Source organism: Haplochromis burtoni, unplaced genomic scaffold (assembly GCF_018398535.1).
Source record: "Haplochromis burtoni strain Fernald_Lab_line unplaced genomic scaffold, NCSU_Asbu1 Contig_10, whole genome shotgun sequence".
Lineage (NCBI taxonomy): Eukaryota > Metazoa > Chordata > Actinopteri > Cichliformes > Cichlidae > Haplochromis > Haplochromis burtoni.
This window is the reverse complement of record NW_024582371.1, coordinates 2214013-2235451: the sequence shown is the minus strand read 5'-3', so window position 1 is coordinate 2235451 and position 21439 is coordinate 2214013. Positions and strand designations below refer to the sequence as shown.

The window sequence follows — 21439 nt, the reverse complement described above, 5'->3', positions numbered from 1 at the left end:
TAAAGACCCTATTTTTCTTTTTTTTTTTTTGGTACATGTTGCTTGAAAATCCTTGAGTGTGTTATTAAAGTTTTAAAAACAATACCTAAACCTGTTTTTAATCTCTTAACAGGTCACTAAAATGCATCTCTATACTACTGGTTCCCTTTTAGCAGTAGCTACTTCACTTTTTAAAGCAGATATCTGTAACGTTTAAAGGTTAAAATGAAGCATCTGGATTTCGGAGCAATATCCCAAATGAAAAACGGCTTCAGATTTAATCCCAAACTGTGCCGTATTTAAATTGCATCAAATCCTTGAGTGTCACTGAATGACTATGTGTGGGAACCTGATGGTGAATGGTGTTCCTCTCCATTATAAACAAAAATCAAACCATGTGCTACATTTTTATTTTCCCTTCAATAGAAGGATCCGCTGCATACTGTCAAATTAAATTGAGGCAGGAAAGAAAATCTTCACGTTTGCCTTCAAAAGTACATTTTAAGGAAAAAGTACATAATCTATAGAAATTATTCACATGCAGCACATTGTGTTGAAATAAGGATAAATACGAAGTTGTAATGCTTGGCTAAGAAAAAAACCCTGCTTTTGTATCATGCCCCAACTGTTGAAATATGCCTCTACAATATTATTAAAGTGGAACAATCTACAAAACAGTGTCATTTGTTGATACGCTCTGGTGTTACAGTTATTGCAGAAAGCTTGTTAGCAAAACTACTACAAAATGTCCTTTCACAAGGTGTCAGACAGGTTGTTCTCAGAGTACGGAGAGCGCAGTATCCCTCCTCTGTCCCTCTGCAGTCTCCTATACAGGTCGTAACCTCTCTCCTCATTTTTTGCCCTGTGTCGTAGCATCTTCAGGTAGACTTGGTACACAGCCAAGTGAAGGGAACCGTGCACCTGTGGACACACGAGGAGAGAATACAAAACACCTTACAAAACACCTTGGCCTCCTAATGTGGCAAAAAGCCAAGGATGAACCATCAGCTTCACATTCTGATAATACACCAGACACTGAGGTTTCATAAAGTCTACAAACAAATGTTTTCAGAGGCCATGTGTACAAACAGTTCAAAGCATTCTTCTTCTTTTTAAATTAAATATTACTGACATATGAAAATGAAACTGCTGCAACATGACAAATCCAATATTAGAAGCTATGCTAAGCTTCCACTAAGTCTACTTTTTAGGATTCAAAAGGTTTTGTTAGGAATATCCAGATGTTAAAAAAAAAAAAAGCTACATTAAGTGAAAAACAAGTGTTATACAATAACTACAACAAAAATCCCTAAAGAATTAGACACAAAACAAACCTGTCCTTTTTCTATTTAAGTACCTCAGCCATTCATTACCAGCAGGGGGTATCACACCTCAACAAAGTGGTTTTGGGCTTATATTATGAGGTTACTTCAAGTATAAGCACCTAGTGCTTCTGCCATCTCAACATTATGAGAAACAATTTCAGACCTCACTAGATCTAAACAAAAACAAATTGTCCCTTTGTCAATAAGAAACTATTCAAAATAAAATTCCCCTTTGTCCCTTCACCATGAATCCATTTTACATGGTGTTGGTGTTGGGGGTGGGGTCCATGCAGCAGCATGTGGACGAGTTGTATGTGTGTGTTGTTGCTGTCCCAGAACAGCTACATTGTGGCTCTGGAGAGGTCTGACCCTCTCTTTGTCCAGAGGACCCTGTCCCTTGACATGCAATATCACCCCTGGCAGAGAGTAATGGTGCAGGTGGCCCCAGAACTGGCTTCTTATTGGTTAGCTTTTAAAAAAGACATGACTCCATTGTTGGAGCTTTTCTCCGGCCCGTGAGAAAAGTCCGGGAGGTCAGCATAAGACCGCAAGTGCATGCTTGTCTGCTACCATGGCAGCCAGATGTGATGGTTGGTAGCCATAGTAACCTCTAATCCCCAATTCTTATTAACAGCTGCAAACTACCTGCACATCTTCTAATTTAGTGGTCATTTAATACATATGGTAATTTGTTAAAGTTGTGTTATTTGTGAGTACAGCGGGAGGCAGAAATTCATTTCAAACATTGAACTTGGCAAGTAACAAGAGCAATAATTCACAAATATTTTGGCACAGATTGAAAAACATCAGAAAAAATGAAAGTACGATTTCAAAGCAGAAATTACACCCACAAAAAAAAAAAAAAACATAAAACCATTAAAAAAAAAACTTCCTTATAATAAGAAAAGTAAAAATATAACAAGTTTAGAAAAAAATTAATCCAGGAGCAGACGTAGTAGTGTGCACATCACATAAAAAAAGAAGAGTTGCCATCGATTTAAACTCCCATGTTCGTGGTGAAGCCAGAAAAGACAGGAAGCTGGGTCCTAACACCGTGCACCTATGCCCTTTCTCCCCAGATACCGCAGAACGGCAAAGTTATAGGTGGTTGACATAGTATAGGTCAGCTATGAAAAGACAAAGAGAAACAAGAGGAGTCAGAAAATAAAACGAACATAACAGCTTCTGTAATGAAGCATGTGAGTATAATGGCTGCACAATTTGCTTGCATGGCTGGAACACCAGACATTACAGCATTATTATGATGTTTGCATCAGCTGAGAAAGAGGAACAGAGAGCAACAGTACAGAGGTCATCAGTCATGGATGCCTGAGATGCCTTGTCGCCTACACTCTGAGCGTCACTAAGTCACATGAGCCATAACACCAGTGTTATATTACCACACTGCAGCCAGACTGGCCTCAACCTCAGCATAATCACTCACCAGAGCCAGGAGCGTGATGCCAGCGCCGGCAAAGGCAGCGATGTAGAGGTCGTAGGTCATGCGGTACTAGTAGGGGGAGATTATTGTTAGTGAATACAACATGTTGTATTTGTGTTATGTCAGTCAAATTGTACAACATGACAGCAGACCTCGAGTTGTTTCATATTACCGTACTCACTTCTCTTGTCTTGCAGACACTGGACAGGGTCATACCACAAGCTTTCCCTGGTACTGCATTCCATGGCAAGAGTCCTGTTGAAAAAAAATAAACTTATGTACTCAAATATAACACTCAATTGCACATAAAAAGATAGAATTATTATATTTTGTTCTTGCTGCCTGTAAAATTACATTAAAGGTCCACAACAAATCAATTAATTTGTTCATTCTAAATCTTTTTTGACTTTCACGGTCTGCGGCGCTCAAATCAAACCACAGAGCCAGGCATGTTAAAACTTATTAAACTTCCACCAAACAGTGTGTGTGTGTGTATGTTGGGGACTATTTTCAGCTGCAGATTAATACGCACATTTGATGTGTTAGCGAGTGTTTAACCCTCAGGACAGTGTAATGAAAGAACAAATCACTCAGTGCAACAGTGTGCCTCATTGTGTGGCAAATGTGTTTTAGCCACACTCTGGGGCTCCAGGGATCGCAGCGTTGTGCTGTGGGTCTGCTGACACTTTTAGTCTGGACTGATATCTTGACAGCCATTAGGTGGATTGCTATGAAATTCTGTACAAAACATAGCCCACGGAGCATGAATGAAAGCTGACGTTCTGGGGGATTTTAGGAAAAATGTCTTTAAGTGGCATGCGAGCTGCCACGAAACTCTGTAGCCTACAGAGATTGATGTTCCCCTCTGGATTCCGTCTGACTTTTCCCTCCAGTGTCTTTGCCTTGCTGAGATTTTAATTTGATCAGCACTATGATATATGACAGAACTGCTGCAAAACTAATGAGATCCCAATGACCTTAGGAGCACTTTTTGCGTTTACTGCTAATCATTCACAAATGTTACCAAACTAAATAAAAGGTGCCATAGAGAGCGCAATCAAGGCAGCAGACAAGTCTCAACCAGCTCTGGATGGCATGAAAATGCCTCCTAGTACATCAACTTTATAAGAGCTAGGCCTTCAGGGAGACTCAAGTACAAGATGTGAGGCGTCAGGAAGAAGAACAGGAAAAACTACGAATCTAACACGAAATGCCAGTGTGCAGTAAAAGCTGTCGCCACTGAGTCACACATCCAAATGAATGTATCTACAAGTTAGGCAATGCATTTTGACACCATGCAACTTGTACTAAAGTTGAGTGTGGATAATTCAGAAAGGCATGAGCAGGGTTCATGAACCCTTCTAGAGCTGCGTTGGGCTCGTCAGGCTATTTTAAGTGGCTCCAGTGAAAAATGGAAATGAGCAATAGTAATTTTTTTTTTTTCAAATCATAGCTTTAGGCAATTCTTGATTATAAAAAAAATATATCTCCAATTATGAACACAGAATTTAAGGTCAAGTTTTAATAATTTGGTACCTAAAATGTACATCACAGTGTTTGACTATCACTTGGCACCTTATCCTCTCAAATTTGCTGAAGTCGGACTGCAGTGGCTTGTATGGCTGCATACATAAATAAGTAGTTCTGAGTCCCTATAGTTTTATGCATTCAAATCCAAATAAAGTAAATCCACAGAGGAAAAAGAGAATTTAGAGCTTTCACCACTAATGCTGCTGGCTTACTGGTAAGCCTGATCTCAGCAAGGACTTTAACTGGAATTAAACTCAAACTGCCCCCCCCCCCCTTTTTTTTTTATTATGATGCAAAATGTTTTATCATCAAAGTAGACCGATTTTAATTTGATTCATTTACAAAAACACTGACTGATGAATGAAATGCACGTATTCTCCAACTAGTGCAGGTGTAGACTTTGTCTTTGTTCCAGTTTCAAAAATGCAAAATGCCAACTAATCATTTCACATGTGTTAAAAGATCAAATAAGTTTTGTCACACCATATAAACTTTTGGGGGTCAAAAACTGCTCAAAAATGCCTCTTTTGGCAGTTGAGTTTTCCCACCACTGACCACGAGCAACAATATATTTGCAAGCACCTCAGCTAACTACATTAGCATGCTAATAGCGTCAACACAAGGTGTGTGGCCTACTGTTTATGAGGCCATTACCGTAGCAAAACTACACGCACAAATAGTTTTGCCACAGTAATAGCCTCATAACCGTTTCCCCTCCAGCTGCTTTGTCTCTGTATTAATTGTTATATTGTTTGCATTATGTCCTTAGGTTAAGCCTCAGACAGCCGTGGGAATGGCTGTTGACCTCGAGCGTGCTAAAGAGTTTTTGAACAGTGGAGGTTATAGCAGAAACCATAATCAGGATTTAATTTTCCCAATTCTTTGGCAAGAAATCATCACTGGAAATGGCCGTTTCAAGAGATTTGTTTACAGTAAGATAAATATGCCGTGCGTTAACAGGTTTGCCTTATGTGAATGGATTTTGCATGAGGAGGCCCAACACTGACTGCGATGGGAGTTCCTCTTACCGTACTGTCTCGCATCAACACAAAGCTGGTTGATACTTGCTGGGGTCTCAGTCAGAATATCAATAGTGTGGCAGGTAGCGTCCATGTTGTAGAAGAAGTAGACTGGCAATGCCGAGAAGGCAAACACCAGCAGCCACAGCACAGCGAGCACATACGTCATCACTATAAACTGCACAAGGAGAGAGCAGGCCACAGATTAGGGTGCATTATCAGATTAAATGGATGCACACAATCTCAGAGTGTTTTTATGAGGCGTGACTCACTTAATAGCCACACTTGTTTTTCAGGTTAGTTCTACTTATCTCCCTTTTTGCCTCCTCTTCCAACTACTCAAGTCTTAGACCACTCAAACACTCACTGTATGCTTATCTTTGCATGTCCCTTAAGATTTTTTCTTCTTTAGGAGCTTTAAGATTTTTCAGCTCACCACCCACCAGGGAGTGATATATGTATTAAATCCTATCCAATCTGTCCAATCCTTTTTACTTTTCCCACTCAGGGCCCTCTCACCGAGGAGCTGAGGCAGCGGCCGCACATGGTGCTCCTGAACTCTCCAAAGGTTTGCCTTGCAGCGCTCGTAGTGTAGAAGCCCTCGGCCAAAAGCACAATGCAGTAGAGGAAGAAAAAGGAGGCCAAACCATAGATGACATACTGGAAATATTGAATGCTGAGAGTGGCAAAGGAAAAAGAAAATGTTAAGAGGTTAAAAGGGTTAAACCTTCAAAATACAGACGAAATCATGATCAGGTTTGATCACGCTTCGATGATGGAAATATAGGACGACTTACATGTAGGCTAGGGTTATGTAGTCCTGAAGGTTACGTGCAAAGTATGTCTCGATGAGCCTCTCTGTCTCTGTGAGTGCCTGGTGCCCACAACCACAGAAGAGGGCAATGCCAGAGAAGCAGAGAAGTGTGGCAACAAGGGAACAGTACGGCACCCCACCCAAACACCGCATACAGCACTCATAGCAACCTATTAGTCGACAGGCAGCGCCATGGAAAACAAAGCATATTATGAACAGCGGAAAGACATAGTACACCATTAAAACGTACGAAATATTAAAGAATATACTGCATGGTTTTTTTCTCCCAAGGACAGGAAATATGTTTTCACTCTTTCAAGTTAATGGAAATTAAATTGTGCCGCAACTTTTAAAATGATCTGTTCAACTAAAATTACTCTCACTGAACTCCGATTTGTGCCATGCAGATAGTTTTGATTGCATTTGTTCTGGTTTTGAGACATCCCTTTATGAGATTGTTGCTTCCACCCCAGCACAGACAAGCTAAATAGTTTGTGTTTGTTTGTGCTGCTTAAAACGGCAGAACAATTTATTGATCGTTCTTTCAATCTAAACACGTGCAACTGAGAGTTAACTTTGTGTGATTCGTGCCCCAAATATCCAACAGCAGATCCTTTCTACACAAACTATTTCATGTTACCCTTGATAATTAAAAATATAGGGCTTCTGTCAATTTTCATGATTGGGAGTAGACAAAAAGGTTATCATCTGATTTCATAGCACGAACACAGCATTTGGCATAAAATACAGCTGAACTTGGTGGCGACAGAAAACCCCAGAGATAAGAATCATGAAATTTGACAACCCAAAAACCTACCTACATAATACTAGGGGTAAAAAATACAATAAGGAAAAACAAAGCCAGCCAAAGCAACCTTTTAAAGATAAAATGTCAGCATTGATCAAGCTGCAGCTGTAAACACACAAGTTCGCTTATTAAGTCTGTGCATTCCCCCCACTAGTCATGTGCTGTTTGAATGGATGCCAAGGGCCACGGGCATGGGGACGTGTCGACTCTGACCCCATCTCACACCCTGACTCCATTCACCAGCCAGGATGGAGAGTGTGAGAAAAGAGGGAGGACGCTGAGGAGAAGGCAAAGCGAAACAGAAAGAGTGGCTGCTTTTGTGACTGGAGAGACAACAGTCTTTGTGCCACACCATCATGGGGGTACAAGGGCCACCAATGTCAAGCAAACAAAGGCCAGAGGCACCTCTGTGCTTTGCGGGCACACACACAAGCATATTCACCAGACTTCCTACTAAGAAGACACAGGAACAAGAAAATGATAGTGGGGAGCTGCCAGTGCTGGAAGAGGATGGAAAAAGCAAACCTAGAAACAAACAATGGAACTGTGTAAATGTGTACATGCATCCACACAGACATGCACAATAGAAGCAGGCAGACTGTAGCTGGTACCATTGCAGTAAACACAGATGGCCGGAGGGGCAAATAGATGGCTCTTTAAGCAAACGCATAGCTTTGTTGGGTGTCTGTGCATGACCAGACATGCAAACTGATTGCATGCGATTCACATAGCGAGGGTTTGTGCACAGAACACAGAGTTTGACAAGAAATTGTGAATAACATAGCTACACAATAAATTATATACAGTACATATAGATAGATTTTTTTTAATTTTTTTTTTAGAGAATATACACACACATTGTATCAGCATAATCCATAAGTTTTAACACTAACCTCAGTCAGTCAATCAGGCCGGCCTTCAGATGCACCTTGTGCCAATTAGCCAATTACGAATCACTGCGGCCCTCTCTGGCTCTTTGATTGTGACCCAAATGAAAAGACAAGCCCTGCAGGAATAGTCTTGAAAATGCAAAAGCTGGGGCCAAATCGCCTCTATAAAAATTGAGAAGGATTGCGAGCGAAAGCAAATGCGACAAGGCTCGTCTGAAAAGTAGCCCTGCCATCTCAAGCATGAAATAAATCTCATAATATCAGCCGGTAAGAAGCCGACCTCTACACTGACAAAAAAAGAGAGCCCCCACTTTAATAACTTCTGATGCCCTCTCACTGCTCCCCTCCCTCCCAGAACAATCGCATACAATCAAGAAAAGAAGTGATAATAAGAACATACTACAAGCTAATAAAGGTAGACTCTAGTCTGTGTGAAGTTTCTTACCCATGTCTGGAAAGATGCGTTCAAGGACTTGTCGGCTACTGTCTCGCTGCTCGCACTGCAGCTGGTCCGCTGATGATATGCGCAACTTGTCTCCGGCCCCCGTATATCAATCTCAACTCGCTGTTCTGTTCCCCCCAACAATGGACAGACCCGCCGATGACTGCGAGTGCAACCTTAAAGAAACAATGTCGCTTTTCAATGAACTTCAAGGAGCAGAAATGATGAGGAGGCCGGGGGTCCTTAAACTTGCGGACATTTACTAAGTTCATTGTTGACGCTCATTTGCATACAGACGTGCTCACAGAGAAGAATAGATTTTTCTTCTCCTCGTGTGTGTGGGGACAAACAGTGGTTAGCTAAGACCTTTTTGTCTTAAAAGTCAAAATGCCAACATGTCCAGGCAAATGAGGAATGAGTCGTACATCATGTTGAGTCGAGCTTGTTGTTTCAGACGCTGTGGGTCTACGACCTCTGATTGAGATAACACTGGCTATCATGGTGTTGCCCTTTGAGCGTTCAGGTGATATTCTTACAGGAAATTGACAGATATCATCTGTTTGCAGTGAGATACACTTCACCGTGACTGAAGTGGCATCCCAGCAACCCAAATAAACGGTGTCACGGTTTTTTAACCTCTTTTGGAATGTTCCAGCGAAAGGAAAACTATAAACATGTGCACACTTATGAGAAGTGTTTATTTTTTAGCGATCTTACCTAACAAGATAGAGTTTCAATGAGTCCCTTTCGTTTTGTAATATGCAATCACTTATTTGTCACGACAGCTCTCTTTTGTGCTATATAGCCATCCATCAAATGTTCAGCATAAGAAGCAGAAAAAGGGAACATGATTAAGATAAAAATGTCCTTTTTGTGCACATCAAGGAAACATTCCTGATCCCAGGGCACCTGACTGTGTCGCAGTGAGAGACTGTGCTCTGATTCATCTCCTCCCTCTGGCCTAATACCAGAAATGTAAAAACAAAATTAGCCCTATTTTGCTTCATTTGCGCCCAGTAGATGGCAGGCGTTGCCCTGCAACAGCATTGTAAGCGTTTAGGTTAACTTTCATCCCCCAGTGGACTGTAGTTGGGGCTAAAAATTGGCCAATAACAATCAATAAATTATGTAAAAAAAAAAAAAAAAAAAAAAAACCCCACTTTCCAAACACTTTTGTATTTTGGCCACCAATAAAATAAAATAAATATACTTTAATATACATTTCTACATGTTTTTTTATGTAAAGATCTGCTGTTAGTCTGTAATTTTTATGTAGCAGTCTTTGTTTCTTCTCATTTGATATAGTAAATCTCACACCGAAGTGTTAATAGATTATTTATTTTTTGAGCCGCCAGCTCTGAAATCCTCAGAGAGGCACCACTCATGTTATACAAGCCTTGTTCCCCACTAACCAGGTTGTTGTACATTGTGTTTTACAGGCACCGAGTCTCTGCTTCCCTTCTTCCCTCTAACGCAGGTGTAGCTTCAAAGGATTTCTTAATGGTTTATGATACTGTAAAGATGATTTTAAAAGGTGGGGGAGCTTTTTCGTTTGAGAAAGCTGAAACAATTACCCTGTCCTCTGTGCTCGACTGTGTGTTGACAGATTTGCAAACACGTTTCAGCCTGACTCATTCATACTTTATGCATCACTTAACCTGGTTTGATATTTCAATTGTTCTCCAGCATGCAAATGCATCAGTAAAACACAAGAGCAAGTGTCTTTTGTAATTGTGTCTTTGAACACGGTGTGATTTCACTCCAAACATCTGTTATCAAAACAACAAGCCTGTCAGGTTACTGGGTGCAGTACGGTAGGTTTGGGGTTTTTTCTGCCTTGTTGGTGCGATCCAGCTCTGTGGGTGAAAAGCAGTGCTATCAAGTAACAGGTGTGAGGCGGTTACTTGAGATGTTTTTGTGCCTTCCCTCTGCCGCCTCTCACCTGTCCGTGGCCACCCTCTGCCTCCTGAGCTCATCTCAGAGTTACTTCTTGAGAGACTTTCATCACTTCCCCAACCGAGGAACATTAAACCCTTTTGTGTGTCTAAATACTTTAGACTCTCCATCACTCAGTCAGAAATCTGAGAAAGGACCAATCAACCTAACAGACCATTACTTCAATCTTTCTACCCGCAGGGGTCATGGGCAATAATCCTTAAAGATAATGTCTGTAATGCTGGTAGCTTACCGATGGCCTGCTATGGAATAAATCTGTGAAATACAGTTGAATTTAGTTGTTTTTTTCAGAGAATTGTCAGGAATTTTGTGGATGGCTTGACATATTTCACTTATCAGGTCAACGTGTATATGCTCGTTCCATTATCAGAAAATGGATCAACTTTATTTCTACAGAACCTGTCAGTTTTGCAGTCGACATGTTTGAATACACCGTGCATCACACTGAATCAATGACTTATTACAATGCAAGAAGCCCTTGACAAATACACGGAATACATTTAATTCACAGGACATTTTTATCTTTGAGGCTGTGAGCTTTACACATTGCTTGCTGTTATTAATCAGAGTAATATTTGTCTTTGAGCCTGAGTGGAATCTCATTCGCCTCAGTGTATGCTCTCTTGTTCATTTTCAGACTTCTACTCCTCTGTTTTAGGCAGCAAATAACTGTGGCCACAAACAAACATGTGGACACCAGCATCATACCCAGGCCTATTAACAGAATCAGTTTTGAAAATCTGGCTGTCTCCACGTCACAGATCGGTTCCTTTGAAGGGGTTTGAACCAAGTTTAGTGTCCCTGTCCAGGTGGGCATCCGGTCCAAGTGGCAAGGCTCTGTGCTGTCATTGACCAACAAATTCATCCAGACAGTGGTATAAAGTGGAACTGGTTTACCCCCATCTCTGACCACAATGAACAGGTGATGCATTCCCAGGTCTGTATGAAGGAGCTGTTGGCTTAAGGTGATGTTCCCTGACCTTGAATCGATCTGAAAGGGACTTCTGTTTTGCAAAAGCTCCGGTGCCGTAGCTGAGTAAGTAATCTCTGAATTCAGTCCAGAGTCCTCATCGATGGCATAGATCTTTCCTACCGTGGCACCTGCCAGGGTACCTGGAGAGACAGTTAGGCATGAGGAGTTGCTGCCGGGAAGGATCACTTTTGGCTGGTTGTCATTGATGTCTTCCACAAAGATGGTCACTCTGGCAGTGGAAGTCAAAGCAACTGTCTGGCCGTGATCACTGGCCAGCAGGTAGAGTTCATAGCGGTCTTCTGTCTCGCGGTCCAAGTTCCTAGTGGTGCGTAGCATCCCCTGGGTGTTATCCACAACAAAAGGTGCACTGCTGTTTACAACATACAATTCTGTTGTCCCATTCTCCCCTTTATCTGGGTCTTTCACCTCCACCTTCCCCACCTGGGATAATGTTGGAACATTCTCAGGAATGAAAAAGATGAAGTGAGGGGTAAGAAAAACAGGTGGATTGTCATTCTGGTCACGAACGTAAATGGATACAGTGGCCATGGATTCCAAGGGAGGAGAGCCGCTGTCCCGAGCAAACACAGTGAGTCTGTGTACATTCTGTTGCTCCCTGTCTAGAGGAACCAGCAGAGAGAGTTGACCTGTTACAGAATCAATGCTAAACATGGTTGGATTGTAGTTTTCAAGCCTGTATGTCACCATGCCGTTTTCTCCGCTGTCTGAATCTGAAGCCGAGATCTGAAGCAGTGACATTCCTGGCTGATTGTTTTCTTCCACTTGGAGTTCGTAGTGAGGCTGTACAAAATATGGCGCATTGTCGTTGATGTCTGCCACCAGCACCGTGACTACACGTCTAGAAGGAACGATCACAGATCCCTCAGCTGATCTCACGCGTGCTACCACGGAAATATGATGTTCACGATCCATCTCATAGTCTAAGGGCTTTGATGTGGAAAGCAGATACTTGCCATTCTGTGGGCTCAAAGTGAAAGGCACTTCACCTTCAATGGCAAGAAATAAGTCTTTAAAGATGCTGTCACCCTCGAGCTCTAAAACGGCTAAGGCAGTGGGGTGCTGGTTCTCTTGTAACACCATAGTCTGGTTTTGATGCTCCGCTATGAACCCGATCTTGATCGTCAGCATTTGGTTCGCCTTGGGGAGCACGGATATGGTTACCTGAGTGTCTGCTGGAGGGCAGTGATGGCCGCTGGCTAACACTTTCAACACGAGCTCCTCTGAGTTGTCGCTCTCAAGGTCTCGTGTAAGGCTGATGGACCCGGTGAGACTGTTGAGGCTAAAGAGCGTCTTGACCCGCTCAGAGACTTTGGGACTGAGGGAGTAAACGATATCACCATTTGGGCCTAAATCTGGATCTGTGGCTCTGACCTGAGTGACCACTGTGTTCTTCCGAGAGTCTCCTGGGATGGTGACACTGTGTGGGCTATCAGAGCTAAAGGCTGGACAGTTGTCGTTGACATCTGTCACTGTGACTATTAAATCTGCAGACACACTTAAAGGGTCTACACCACAGTCTGTGGCCACTAGCTGCATCTGAAAGAGGTCCCGAGTTTCCCTATCCAGGGCTCTTTCTACAACCAACATAATTAAAGAGCTGTCTTCTTCGATTTTTAAACCAAAAGCTCCATCAGAGCCTTTTAGGTGGTACTGCACCTCTCCATTAGGACCGGTGTCACTGTCCAGAGCCTGAGTATCTAGCAGGAAACTGGTCCCCACGGTCGTATCCTCGGGCACCCCAAGGTGTATTTTGTTATTTTCAAAATGCGGCGCATTGTCATTGATGTCCTCTATGATCACAGAAAACTGTATAAGGTCTTTTGAGGGCCCCACGATGGCATTGTATAAAGTAACACATTCCTCAGCTTTTTTCTCTGCGGGGCAGATGGCCTCGCGATCCATCTTTAACTCAGTGGTGTAGAAATTCCCCGTGTTTATGTCCATCCTCAGGTACTTGTGGGGCAGGAGCTGATATGGAGGAGAAAAGTTTTTACTAAGTGATCCAACCAGAGTGTCAGGCTCCAGTTCCTCTGGGATGGAAAACAGGAGAGAACTACATATGATCTGCCTGATGTGAACCACAATCAGCAGCTTCTGACAAAGACAGAAAACAAAAAAACCAGTGAGCAGTAGCCTTTGTAGAGTTACACTATTCTATTTAAAACTTATGATATAAGTTATTTAAAAGTTTTCAACGTGGTGATAAAATTTAAACTTCATGCCTCAGTGAGCTCTTTTAAAAGCAAGCAGCTGCACAATAAGGTAATTCAATGCCTCCCTCTCACTTATCTCCAACCAAGTGCTCTTGTAAACAAATAACACAGAGAATTTAAATAAAAGGAAAATATCAAAGCAGACATTCTTTATTAAAAATGAATAAAGGGTCATACAATTTAACACCTCTTTAGAACATGATGCCGTACAATGCACCGAGCACATTCGTGTGTTGCTGCAATATATGACTCAATTAGAAACGCTAATACAGTGCAGATACCATCAAAAGAGATAAACTCAGCTGGCTCTTACCTGCAGTAGTCTGGCCCAATTCATATTATCAGGAGTCCCATGGCCCATCGCCCCCACACATGTTAGCCAAGTTCCCAGCAGCAAGTGAATGCTAAGGACTGAGGCAGCAAAATAAAACTGCTGAAGGCATAATTATGCTCCTCCTACAAAACTTACCTTCCTGTCAGGCTGCCACATGAGAAGATGGAGGAACAACAGGTTTACCTGGCTGAGCTGAATTCATGTGCATTAAGCTGGAACTACGAATGCACTGTTGCTTAAAATTACTTACAACTGCACGCACGCAAGCCTGCACACAAACACATTTATGAATATATATAAATATATGTCCACATGCTCATGCATAGATATAAAGTGCACGTAGATGTAAACTGTCATAAGAAACAATGACTCCTCAGTTACAATAAAAGTACATTTGAGAGTGCAGTATGTAACCTCTGGTATGCTTTTTTCATGTGCCAAAAAACAAGACAAACAAGACAAACAAACAAACAAACAAACAAACAAACAAACAAACCGAAATGCAAAGAAAAGAAAAAAAAAAACAGAAGAAAAAAGAAAATGCTTATTTTCTTTAGGGTTAATCATCACGCTGTTAAGTGACAGTAAACGGTTGGTGAAATTTGACCCGTAGTCATGAAAGCAAGATACATTTACTTGAGATCTCAAGATATCAAAGAACAAGACTGGTTATGCAGCATTTATTTGTGTGGTATTGCTTCACAGCAGGGCTTTTAAGTTTCCCTGACAGTTCCAAAGTACTGCATGGCCCATAGGCTTGCTCTCTAAGGCCCCCTACAGACAGAGCAGAGTAGTGCACGTGTGAAAGAAGAATAAAGTTTGTTGTTCCGAGTTTTGTTTTGGAGCGTGTGCGACACTTCTCTTTCCTATCAAAGTGTCCTGTGTTTAAGATTACTTGTGTCACAGCCAGGAAATTATATCGGGCAAATAATAATATAATATTAATGTACATAAAACCCAAACCCCCGCATTACGCCGCCTACCCAAAACGGAATAACTCGAGGATTTGACACCCCTCTTTTCTGTCTTCATCTAAAACCCCAACGGATATTTTTTCCCACAGCCCCGCTTACAGCATTTAATGGGTTATTCCAGTCCCACTCTCTTTCACTTGCGTAACAACCTCGTTTTTTTACTTTCCGCCCCCTCCCCATTTCCACATGCAGTCCCCTCGACCTCTGAGGTTTTTAATCTGTGACATGATTGGCTGGGCAGGCCCTCTCGCAGAGCGGGTGTGGAAGGCTTTAGAATAAAAGTACAGTAGTACTGTCAGCATCAAACCGCTCTGAACCCAGACACACAGCAGCTTCGTGGCGCTTTTCTTTCACGTCTCGCTATGTCCTCAGACAGCACCATGGGTGAGTCCAACGCCTGCTTGAGACAATAATTTGAATTTATTTCAGTGATGGATCATAGAGCACGTTTTCCCAGCCTTTTATTAAATTTACTAAACAGATAAAAAAAACAACAACCCACAAATATATGTAAAAGATAGAAAAGCTTTATAGGAAGATTTAAAAATCATCTAGCTGTGACACTTATTTTAAATTCCTAATCCTTTTTGTAGTTGTACTTTTTTGTAATCATCCGTATTTACGTATCTACCAAACACACCAAAGTTGTTTTAATTTTAGTGTTCCATAAGGAATTTTAACTTTGAGATATTTATGTGAGCCTAATAAAATGTTAGAAAACCTAAACTGCGTTTATGCAACACCCATTTTTAAAATAATGGTGCCGGCGCTAAAAAAGGTTTTATAGTAGCCGAGAGCGTACAACTCTGATTTATGATGTAATATATATAAATATATTTTTAATCACACTTTGCAGACCAGGTGTTTTACTGTCCGTCTACTGTTTTATATGCCATATGGGAACATGTCCAGTTATCTGATGCAGCACGCTGACATAAACTTCAGCTGGTAGTTTTTAGATTTTCCTTTTTTTTTTTTTAATGTATATTTCTTAGGTTTAGGAATTTGGTATCTTTGAAACGCCCTTTAAAACATTCTCAGGTCCCCATATTTAATCAAGTCTTTAAAAATATTTATTTCAGTGTTTCTACTATTTTCTTTTACTGCTGAAATAAGCTGAGTCCATCTTGAAGATTTCTTTCCAACTGCTGTCACATTTTCCACAGACTTAGACTTGGAGCTTGGTGAGTTGCTCCAGGAGTTCCAGGATGTGGTGGAGGAGCTGAAGGCCCCTTCTCAAAGCAGACCGCATGCTTACCAGAAAGTATTGCACGAGGCCAAAACTCTCACAGGGCTGAGTGAAGACAGTGGAGTCGAGGACTCAGATTACAGTAAGTTATTCAAAAAAAAAGAAAGAAAAAAGAATACGTTAGAGAAGTGATTAAGATAATATCTGCCTAATGTACAAAGTGTGGGGGAAGGAAAGTAATTATTTAGTGCATCATGCTGGTGAGTGACATTGTTTGGAATCCCCGTGGACTCCAGTTGAGCCCCTTTATCAGCCCAAACAACTGCAGCTTGACACATTTAATTTGCATGAAATTAGTGGTACAAGAGGACACATCCCTACACACTTCCATTAAAGTGGCTGTTTGTGCTCGTGACAATAACTGTATACTGGAATGAGCTGCAATTACGGATATCCCATCTTGTGTAATTGTCTTTCCCCCCTTTGTTCTGCATTTGTCGACGGTTATAAGATAAAAGAAGAAACAGTTCCCCCCCCCCTCTGCTCCCATGTGTCGTCATTATTGAAAGTATTTTGCCCCCCTAACCATTCAACAGACAAACTGCTTTCAAAGGCCGACACATGGGAGTCACTAGCGCCGAACACTTACCTTTTAATTTTTTTTATCGCATGTTATCATCATTACGTGCAACTCCTGCATTATGTTAGAGTTTTGTCATTGTCACTGATCATTTGCAAGGACTGCCCTTAGTGCTTGTTATCTCCTTTCACTCCCTCATTGCTTCCCTCTCTTCCCCCAGGCAGTGAACCATCTATGGGGAACAGTTTGAATACCAGTGAGGAGGAGCTCCACACAGCAGGAATAACGCTGGCATCAAAAGGTACTGGAGCCTTCTATCAGCTCATCTCCATCTAGATAGCCTCAGTTCTTACAGCGATCACTATCACTTTATAAGAGCTACACAGAAAGCATCTGCAATGCCCTGGAATCTGTCTTGGTTTACACAACAAAGCAACTTCCACTGTGGCTGTGACGTCTCAGCGCTCTTCTTTCAAAGCTCCTGCGTGGAGTCATTTGTGCTGTTATATGCAGTGATGAGACCGGCTCTTGGCTGCGTGCGCATGTGGATTAATGCGTGCTGTTGCAGTTGCATCCACAGACTACTGTTAAAGTTAAACATCAGGTGACCAGAAAGAGTCAGTCATATTTTTTCATCAATTTTGTTTGGCTTTACACAGAAAAAGCTTACAACAGAGAGATCCTGGTGGGAACGAGGCTGCCAAGGCTCTTTTTGGAGCTCTTAAAATCAGCTTTATCTCAGTTTGCGTGTTCAGTTCAAACTTTATGTAATGCCGAGACTTAGATAACTTCAGCGTTTGGTCCAAAGGAAATAGGCTACCACTGAACTGAGCTGCCTTTCTCTACAAAAATGTTCCACTGCAGCTCTATTTTTCTTATAGTTTCTTTCTCAAATTCCATTTCTTTCTGTCCTCTTTCTGCAGCCAAGCTGGGAGACACAAGGGATCTTGAGAGTTTTATCGACATGTTGGACCGGGAACTTGCTGGTGCGTATTTAAGAAAATTACACCCTCTATCATCTAATCTTTTCTTGACTTCTTTTGTACTGAGTCGACAAGCCAGCAGGTTGGAGTATGTTACAGTGGCAGAGACGCGCCGACATGAGCGTGGCGTATGTTTTGGTGTTTTGGACTGTGTAGCAGTATCCACCTTGTTTCTACAGTGTACTGTACCCCCTGCTGTTTATCTCTGAGCACCCTTTATGTGTAAATACCATGTCTGAGGACTCAGGTGGACTATCTACACGCGCTTTAGTGATAATGGCATACTTGACTACATGAGCGTCATGATCCTGCTATCAGCGGTAAAGCAGTGGTGTTCCAGAGGCCCCTAAACACACACGCATCACCCAGAGCACGCACACAAGCAACAGGGAGCAAAGCATAAATCCACTGCTATCAGTGGTCTCGACACAAAGCGAATTAACGTTACAAATTAATCGTAACTCCCCGTGTATCTCTACAAGGCTCACTTAGTCACTGCATGTTGATGTGTTTGTTTACATGCCTGTGCTTTTTTTCTTCTTTCTTTTTGCAGAGATGTGAACAGAGAGCAAAAGTAGCTACGTACAATAATGGAGGGGGGGGGGGAATAGGCTGGGGGCGACACGACTGGCTACTGCTGAGCAGAAAGAGAGATATACACCAGAGCAGATCTGATGGCGCAAATGGTCCTCTCGCCGCTCCGGGGGAAAAGGTTAACATCCGAAATTAAAAGGGCAGTCCATTCCGAAAATGCAAGAACTCCCACAGACCCCCGGCGATGCTGCGTCCAGCCAGCAAAGACAACGTCCGCCTGCAGCATCAGATCCAGGATGTGTGTCATATTCTTAAAATGAGACAAAGCTTCCATCTGTTTGGGCATGTGACAAAAAAGAAAGAAGAAACACAACAAAAACACTGCCTAGAGTATAGAAAGCATGTTTATCCCACATTTAAAAAAAAAAAAATCCCATAAGTGCAATGCCTGGAAAGGGCTCTAAATCCTCACGGCTGTGTAGTTTTGAAGAAAGCTGAGCTTTTTCTGGATCAAAATCTTAGACGGCACAAAAGTTTTAGGCTAATTTCAAACTAATTTTAATTAGAAGGGCATTTCTGGTGTACAGGTCTTTATGATATTTGTTTTGTTTTAATAATATATAATGTATATAAAGATGAATGCATGTAAAAATAAAAAGAGATTTGTAATGAATTTGATGTTTTCTATCCATCCTTCCTTCCAATTATCCTTATTAGGGTTGCACAGGAGCTGGAGCCTATCCCAGCTACCATAGGGCGATAAGTGGGGTACACCCTCCACAGGTTGGTTGCAGGGCTAATATGTTGCCATTTTTTAAAAACATATTCACTCTGTGCAGAGACTCTGGCCTTACTAGCCACATATGATTTGCCACACAAGTCTGAGCGGTTGTCACTTTTCTTAAAAAAAAAACAGCAAAACACCCAAAACCTCCTGACAGTGTTCACAACTAACACTCAATGTGCCCACATCTTCTTTCTCTCTAAACTGACTTCTGCCATTGTCACACTTCATGTCTCATAAGACCCTCAAATGTTTTTCTTTATTTTTGCAGTTGCTTCCTCTGTCTCTGTTCTGATTATTCTTTGAGTTTCACTTCAGCAACCAGCACAGGAAAACCACAAATTTAGCTCAGACACAGGCTTAAAAAGGAAGTGCGTCAGTGCTGCTGAGAAAAGCAATGCTCATTTAGACTGTGTACTTACTCCTAACACAAATCTAATCTTTGAACTGAAGGCAGGAAACCGCTGCGTTTTGACTAAAATGCAGACTTTCCCATCGCGGTTTTTTCTATACTCTGCTGTCATTTCACGGGCGTGTAGGTGTTGCTAGTGACATGCATGTGCAGGTGTCTCCTCCAGTCTGTCAGAGCGCCACAGAAACACATGAGGGTGAGGTGACTGTTGTGCTTGTAAAGTTGTCACTCTTTGCGACTTGTAATTTTACAATGAGGGACAGAGGCACTGTAACCCAGCTGATCTATGCAAATGTCTTTTTAGCCTATGGTAACATGTCAAAGTGGAGTTTCAAATGATTCTGAATGAGGAATTGAAAAAACAGCCTGAAAAATTTAGAGTCTGCTTATTGCAATCACACATCTACTTGCTGAAAAACATAGTTGTCAGGGTAGAAGTTATTCGGACTGCCATTGTTTTGTCATTAGGAATCTCTAGGCAGCTATAGCTGATATAATATAATATATCAGTGGTGATATATTATAGATAAACTCCTTGGGTGGGCCTATTTGTTTGACAGCATGTCAGTGACAGAGTCCAAAAGAGGAAAGGCTGGACACTTAAGTTACTGTTCTTGGTCTGATTATGTCTCATTAGAAGACAAAGACAAGTTCCCGCTTTGAACTGTGGCCAACTATTTAACCGTGCTGACTGGGATGAGAGCCCCTTCACCTCAAAAGGTGAAGGAGGAAGAGACAAGAGTGTAGTGGCGAGAGCAAATGAGCTTCAAATGTGATGCTACTGTAAAGATAAGAGGAATAATGGGAACCTAAAAGAAAAATTGAGACTGCTCAAAAAGTAAGGAAATACAGAGGGGTAAGCGTGGAGTATCCGGCTTCTACTGTGTTGTCTGTTCCACTTAAGAGAAAGGCCAGACTGACTGATTGAGGCCACAGCTGCTCAGGATAGTTACAAAGCTGGCTTTCACATGATGGAAGTTCCCTCGCAAGCGATGGGCACATCCTGTTTATTTTAAATGAAGGTGAGGAACAGCAAGAATGCAGGAAACACAATGGTGAAGTGCAAGCAAGAGTGAAAGGAATTTCACCGGCATCGCTTCCCACTTTGTCATTCTAATGTGATGTTTCAGGTCCTCCATCCCGCTCTGATTCTTGCTGCTGTGACACTGCTGCCACACTAATCCACGCAGGCTACATGAAAAGTCACCAGCGGCTAATTATGCGGCATGATTTTTATTAGATTGCTCTTCAGTGGGATCTGATGTAATATATCAGTTTGGCTTTTGGGAACGCCTCCTCGTTATTGTTTATGCGCTCATTACTATGAGCTCGGCGCTTGATTGGCAGCACAGCGAAGTAAGAGGTCAATATGTCAGCCAGTCGTTGTTTAGATAACAGACAGACTAAATGATGAATGAACTGAGTTCATTAGCTGGTAAATTAGAATGAATTGATGCTATGATGAGACAATGAATAGTCCTGAGAAATGAAGACGTAATAAAAATCACGCTGTCCCCTTTACGACCCTCACCCATATACTCAGGTATCCTTGTAATAAATGTCACAAAGACTTAAAACCGCTACACACAATACTTGTTTTAAACTAGTTAGCAAGCTAATGAAGACGTAATTGAGTGCAGCAGAAAGGAGACACTTGTTATTATCAGACAATGAGTAAATGAAGCAGAGATATGGCCTGTGCAGCGAGGCCATCGTGGCTGAGATGAGTGCAGCATGCAGAGCACGCAGTCTTCTGTCATCTGCCTGATGAGAGACCGGAGCAACGCCTTTCCCCTGAGAGTCCCCCAAATGGTCCAGGCTAACAACGCTCTCCCAAGGAATTAGCTTGCTCAACCACCCAACACACACACACACACACACACACACACACACACACACACACACACACACACAAACATACAATTCCCAGTGAGATCTTCCCAATCAACGCCCCCACCCCCACCCTTCGCCACCACTAAAAGCAGCTTTCTCAGATTAATCGTTGTGTCTCACAGATAGGCCCCACTATGGAGAGAAAAAAAGGACAAAAAAGAGGAGGGGACAGCGAGGCGAGGATGAGGATGGGGACAGAAATGTGAAGGATTATACGTGCTTTGGGGTTGATAAATACTTATTTGTCATTCTATGGCCCTTATCTTGCTGCGCATGTTTTGTTGAGCCCTTTGGTGTGTGTGTGTGTGTGTGTGTGTGTGTGTGTGTGTGTGTGTGTGTGTGTGT

The 21439-nt window shown here is 42.0% G+C and overlaps 3 protein-coding genes across 6 annotated transcripts; 1 reads left to right on the top strand and 2 right to left on the bottom strand.

Moving 5' to 3' along the window:
• Positions 1 to 372: 372 nt before the first annotated feature.
• Positions 373 to 9754, bottom strand: plp1a (proteolipid protein 1a). 2 transcript variants are annotated; one of them, XM_005921291.3, is made up of 7 exons: positions 8252 to 9754; positions 6092 to 6278; positions 5814 to 5970; positions 5304 to 5472; positions 2927 to 3000; positions 2749 to 2814; positions 373 to 900 (listed from the first exon to the last, which is right to left on the bottom strand). In XM_005921291.3, the coding sequence occupies exons 1-7, from the start codon at positions 8253 to 8255 to the stop codon at positions 733 to 735; spliced, it is 825 nt and encodes a 274-aa protein (XP_005921353.1). In that variant the 5' UTR covers positions 8256 to 9754; the 3' UTR covers positions 373 to 732. The 2 variants fall into 2 exon arrangements, with proteins under 2 accessions (XP_005921353.1, XP_005921355.1); XM_005921293.3 differs by having other exon boundaries at positions 373 to 2431; positions 8252 to 9386.
• A 113-nt stretch (positions 9755 to 9867) lies between these two features.
• On the bottom strand, positions 9868 to 13871 carry pcdh20 (protocadherin 20). 2 transcript variants are annotated; one of them, XM_014333310.2, is made up of 2 exons: positions 13725 to 13871; positions 9868 to 13289 (listed from the first exon to the last, which is right to left on the bottom strand). In XM_014333310.2, the coding sequence occupies exons 1-2, from the start codon at positions 13770 to 13772 to the stop codon at positions 10764 to 10766; spliced, it is 2574 nt and encodes an 857-aa protein (XP_014188796.1). In that variant the 5' UTR covers positions 13773 to 13871; the 3' UTR covers positions 9868 to 10763. The 2 variants fall into 2 exon arrangements, with proteins under 2 accessions (XP_014188796.1, XP_005921352.1); XM_005921290.3 differs by having other exon boundaries at positions 9868 to 13292; positions 13725 to 13868.
• A 1071-nt stretch (positions 13872 to 14942) lies between these two features.
• On the top strand, positions 14943 to 18678 carry si:dkey-27i16.2 (regulator of cell cycle RGCC-like). Of its 2 annotated transcripts, XM_005921294.3 has the most exons (5): positions 14966 to 15103; positions 15886 to 16050; positions 16709 to 16789; positions 17412 to 17474; positions 18025 to 18678. In XM_005921294.3, exons 1-5 carry the CDS (start codon positions 15082 to 15084, stop codon positions 18030 to 18032), a joined length of 339 nt encoding a protein of 112 aa, XP_005921356.1. In that variant the 5' UTR covers positions 14966 to 15081; the 3' UTR covers positions 18033 to 18678. The 2 variants fall into 2 exon arrangements, with proteins under 2 accessions (XP_042084916.1, XP_005921356.1); XM_042228982.1 differs by lacking the exon at positions 18025 to 18678 and having other exon boundaries at positions 14943 to 15103; positions 17412 to 18015.
• Positions 18679 to 21439: the final 2761 nt, after the last annotated feature.